Raw genomic sequence first — 4,683 nt, forward strand, 5'->3', positions numbered from 1 at the left:
TTTGAGGAAAACCAGACTCGAGCGCCAATATATAAATACTGTTCAGGATTCTACTGAAAAATACCTTTCCGATGGTATACTTGAGTGACTCCAGAGCGAGGAGTCACTAAAGTAAACAATTACCAAGATAACTGTCGAAGTTCCCCGAAGTTCAGAATAAATGGCAAAAGTCATTGAAGTTTAAAGTATATTTCAGTACATATTTAAGGCTGAAATTGGCGCTTTTGAGTACTTTCTACAACCGAGTCCCCAGCCTACTCAAAGCAGATATTTACGGATCGAATTACAAAGGTTACGGAGTGAGAAGTTTTCTTTCGTAGCTCTTGAGCAGTTCGAAGTTCGAGAAAATTATTGGTAGAAGTTTAGCGAAGTTCACCGAAGTTCAAGAAAACGTACACCGGAGTTCAGGCCTATTTCGCCTTGGGTCCGACTGTCTCGCCTGAGCGCGCGACGAGCGTGTCTCTTGTCCCTGCAGCTGCAGAGGGCTGCGCGGGGCGAGCACGGAGCGCTGCTGGGGCACCGCTGCTGTAGAGGCCACCACGGCCACAATGGGGCCACGTAGAAGCCGCATGTGTGTGCTCAGAGGGGGCCGCGGGAGATGAAGGGGTCGGACGGGAAAGGGGGGATCGTGAATAAAACACGACGGGAAGACCCTCTCTGCACACCGGCCCGCCCGGGCACGGCCCCGCCCCGCCTGCAGTGCGTGCGCGCCGCGCTGCATGCGCTATGTTGTTTATGGACGCGCCCCGCCCTCCGCTCCACCAGGACCATTTACACCTGGAAGGAGAAAAAAAGAGAACTGCGACAGAAACCTGAAAGCCTATATTTAACATCCAATAATTTTTCAACAAATCTTTCTTGTAGACAGATTGTAGAACTTACATTTAAATTTATGGGACTCCAAAAAAAATACGATTTTTTTAGAACCATATTTTTTTTTTATTGAAATATTTTTGACAGTGTATCGTTTACCTATCCATCCTGCCGAGCGCGCAGGTAGGGCAGGGCCGAGTGTCGGCTGGCAGGCCTGCCAAAACACTGGCCGCGCCGCCAGCAGCCACTGCCGCCTCTCTCATTTGCATACGGCCTGCTAGCGGGAGGGGGCGTGGGGGGCGTGGGGGACGGGTCAGTCGTGGGGGCAGTTGTGTGAGCGGGCGTGGGGGTGGCACCGCCGCCGCCTCTCCATGAAGCTCTGCCCGCAGCAAACGCCGTGCACGCCGCCGAGCCGCGCCGAGCCGGAAAATACGGAAAAAACGAGGAGGGGGAGTCAAAAAAAAAAAAGGTTGACAACATCATCTTTTAGCGAGGGCGGCGGCCGGAGCGGTGGCGGTGGCGGCAGCAGGGAAAGAGGTCAAGAGCGATGTATTTCCATTTGCCGCCCCCGCGGGCCCGACGCAGTCCCCCGCGTGCAGCAAACACTCATTTCCCGGAGCCTCGACCATCCGTCATTGTCGGTCCTTCCCCCGTACTGGTACAGGGTACTCCCTCCCCCACACGAGAGAGTAACTTCAAATCCCCATTCCGCACACATTTTTATTTGTGTTTTTTTTCTCTCCTTTTTCTGGGGCTCACCTGCCTGCGTCACGAAAGCAGACCAAACACGGAATTCCACTGAGGACCGCTAACTGCTAACTACTAAAACTTTTTCTCTTCTACTTTTTTTTGTGTGTGTGGGGGGGGGGGCTCGGCTTGTATGTTTTATTTTGTCTTCGGTTTTCTGTAAAACTAATTTTTCAAGCTAACATTTTGATCAGGTCACTGTAACTTAATACTGAATAATCGACATTTACTTTATTTTAATAAAGACTTAGCCTAATTCTACTTAGGAATCGTCCTGAAAGTACGTTGGTTTTTCTCGGGTCTCGGATTCATTCGGCAAACTTACTAGAGCTCGGCGCCTGTGAGACTCCGGGTAGGCCACCCCGCAGCACTCGCACGCACTGCAGGCATTGCGCTGCCTACCGATCAGGCGCTTTTAGAGCTTGCAGAGGCTCACTGAGAGCTTAACTTAGCAGCGGTCCGTGGGCGAATGACGAGAACGAGACGGAGCACTTTCTGGATGATCTCTTATCCCCGAATAATTTCCAGTACAGCGTATGCTAGATTCATAACTTTAACTTGGAAGGCATGTGTTTTGTTTCTGTTACGAATAAAGCTTCTTTGTGTTGTGAGCCATAATTTTATAATTTTACAAAAAAAGAACAAACTGTCTCGCACATTGTGCCATATTTCCAAAACCGTATTCCGTTGCATTTAAAATATCCCCTTTATAGTTGCTCGCTGTGTGCGAGTGTGTGTGTGTGTGTGTTCCTTTTGCACCTCTCTACAAACCACAGCCTCCCACGAAACACTTTCCCACGCAATTAATTCCCCTTTTGTTAGGAAAAAGTCACTCTCCACCAAACACAAACACACACACACACACACACACACACTCGTACACACTCGTTGCGTCCGCTGGTTTTGTGCCCGATGCCATTAGTTCGCTAGTCCACTGCCAACAGCCACCCTTCCAAGCTCCCTTGCAGGTCCCCCTTGCAGGTCCCCCTTGCAGGTCCCTCCTTGCAGGTTCCCGCACCAATGCGCCACGATATGGCATTCAGTAAAAGTAATTACAGCAAAAGGCCTCACCTTTAGCGTGCCGGCCGCTGGTACGTGTATACACACACACACACACACACACACACACACACACACACACACACACACACACACACACACACACACACACACACAGTGGTGTCATAAGGGGTCGCACTTCAGTTGCGTGTGTTTTAATGGAGTCGGGCACTATTTTTTCTTCACATGACTTTCATTGGAACGTTGCTGGAAAATGTGCGGGTTTAGTACACTGCTACAAAATTCGCATCAACGTAGATAACTATTTTCACATGGGGTATCTCCACCCTAGCGTGTATAAAAAGCTGCGCTCCTCCTTAAAACCCAGTAAATTTCTAACTTGCAAACCAAACCCACCTAAATTAAAATGAAGTAATTTTCCCACGACCCCTCATAGACGCCAGAGAGGGACGCAGTTAAACAACGCGGTGCGTGCGACCGGGGTATGGGGCTGGAGGGGGGGGGGCAGTGCGCTGCGGTTAACTTAGGTGTGGTCGCGCCCGGGCGAGGCCTCCCGAGCCGACCACGCTGCTCTGTCCGGTGCCGGGTGGGGGGTGGGGTTGGGGTCGGGTCGGGTGTGCCTGTGGGCGTGAGGGTGGGTGCCCCGCGATGGCACACGCAGTCAGGTGAGCCCGACAAACAATATCCCCGACAACACCATGACCCCCTCCCCACCCGACCAAAACCCACGCAATCGCTGCTCGCCAACGGTCCATTGGGTTTTGCTCTTTTTGTCTTCCCTTTTTTTGCTGTTCTCCTTTTTTCCTGCCTCCTTGCTAGGTTTCTTTATGTACACTTGCTCAATTAGCAAGTAGTTTTCCTTCCCCTCTCTCTCTCTCTCTCTCTCTCTCTCTCTCTCTCTCTCTCTCTCTCACTCCTGTGCCCTTTCTTTACCCTCCCGCACGGCCCCCTCACCCTCCACACACACCTTTGAAAAATGAATGTGTTTGAGCGAGTTTATAGCAGCCGTGGGAATATTTTCGAGCCCCTCCCCCGGCTGGCCGTGGTGGAGTGGGTCGTGCGGGGTTGCGGTGTGGCCGGCGCAAATGATGACACATGTGGCCGTGTGTGTTGTTGCTCTCAGACATCCGGGAGGCGCACTCGCTGTCCCAGGTGTGCTCGCTGGTGGGCGTGGAGGGAGGCCACTCGCTGGGGAACTCCCTGGCCGTGCTGCGGATGCTGTACGACGTCGGCGTCCGCTACCTCACCCTCACGAGCACCTGCAACACACCCTGGTGAGTACCCACCTCGTAGCACAATCCCCGCTTATGTACCACCCAGTGATCCTCTTTCAGGTACAGTCATTTGTTTCCCCTTGCAACTGTCAAACATATCCCCGTAAATTTACGATATATTTCGTAATTCGCATTTACAAAATATGTTGTAGATTTATGACACCCCAATCTTGCTCGGAGATGAATTCCAAGTGGATACGTTGTGATATTTTAATTTTACAATTTTGAATTAAAACTTTACAACACACGCTTCATTATGAAAAAATTCTCCCGTAAAATAACCTTTAGTGTGTAAAATTAAATTATACTTTTACAGTCATTTCCTTACCCCGGTCTGCGACTGGAGCAGTAAGTTGCGAGTTGGTCGTTAGTGCCGCCGACTGGTGTCGGACACGATCGGAGAGATTCCTTCCTATCGCCACTCACTGCTTTGCGCTCTTTCCGCTCCTTTCTCTGTCGCTCCCTCTCTTCGCCAAACATAATTTCCTCGGCGATGACAGTGGATTATTCCTTTCCCCCTCCCCCCAATAAGCAGTCGTCTAATTAGTCTCTCTCTCTCTCTCTGTCTCTCCGCAGGGCCGACTCGGCGCAGGTGGAGGAGCCCGGCTTCAGCCCCGAGCACGGCGGACTCACCAACTTCGGCAGGGTGAGCGCAAAGGGAAAACCGAGAGGGGAACCGGAAGGGAACCGGGAGGGAACCGGGCGGGAACCGGGGCCCCATCGATGGCAAGAAATATGTCTCGCGGGGGTCTGGACTCGCCGTGTCCGCGCATATTCACACTCATCATCCGCACGCTCTCTCTTGCGATTGCTCTCTCTCTCTCTCTCT

The 4,683-nt window shown here is 51.7% G+C and overlaps 1 protein-coding gene across 1 annotated transcript in view; it reads left to right on the forward strand.

Moving 5' to 3' along the window:
* Positions 1-4,683, forward strand: part of LOC113201905 (uncharacterized) — a 167,512-nt gene that overhangs the window by 132,730 nt on the left and 30,099 nt on the right. The window contains exons 7-8 of the mRNA XM_052266007.1: positions 3,704-3,854; positions 4,431-4,500. Of these exons, the coding sequence (XP_052121967.1) occupies positions 3,704-3,854; positions 4,431-4,500 (221 nt within the window). The remainder of the gene's footprint in view (positions 1-3,703; positions 3,855-4,430; positions 4,501-4,683) is intronic.

Source organism: Frankliniella occidentalis, unplaced genomic scaffold, assembly GCF_000697945.3.
Source record: "Frankliniella occidentalis isolate FOCC.00 unplaced genomic scaffold, Focc_3.1 Scaffold3, whole genome shotgun sequence".
Lineage (NCBI taxonomy): Eukaryota > Metazoa > Arthropoda > Insecta > Thysanoptera > Thripidae > Frankliniella > Frankliniella occidentalis.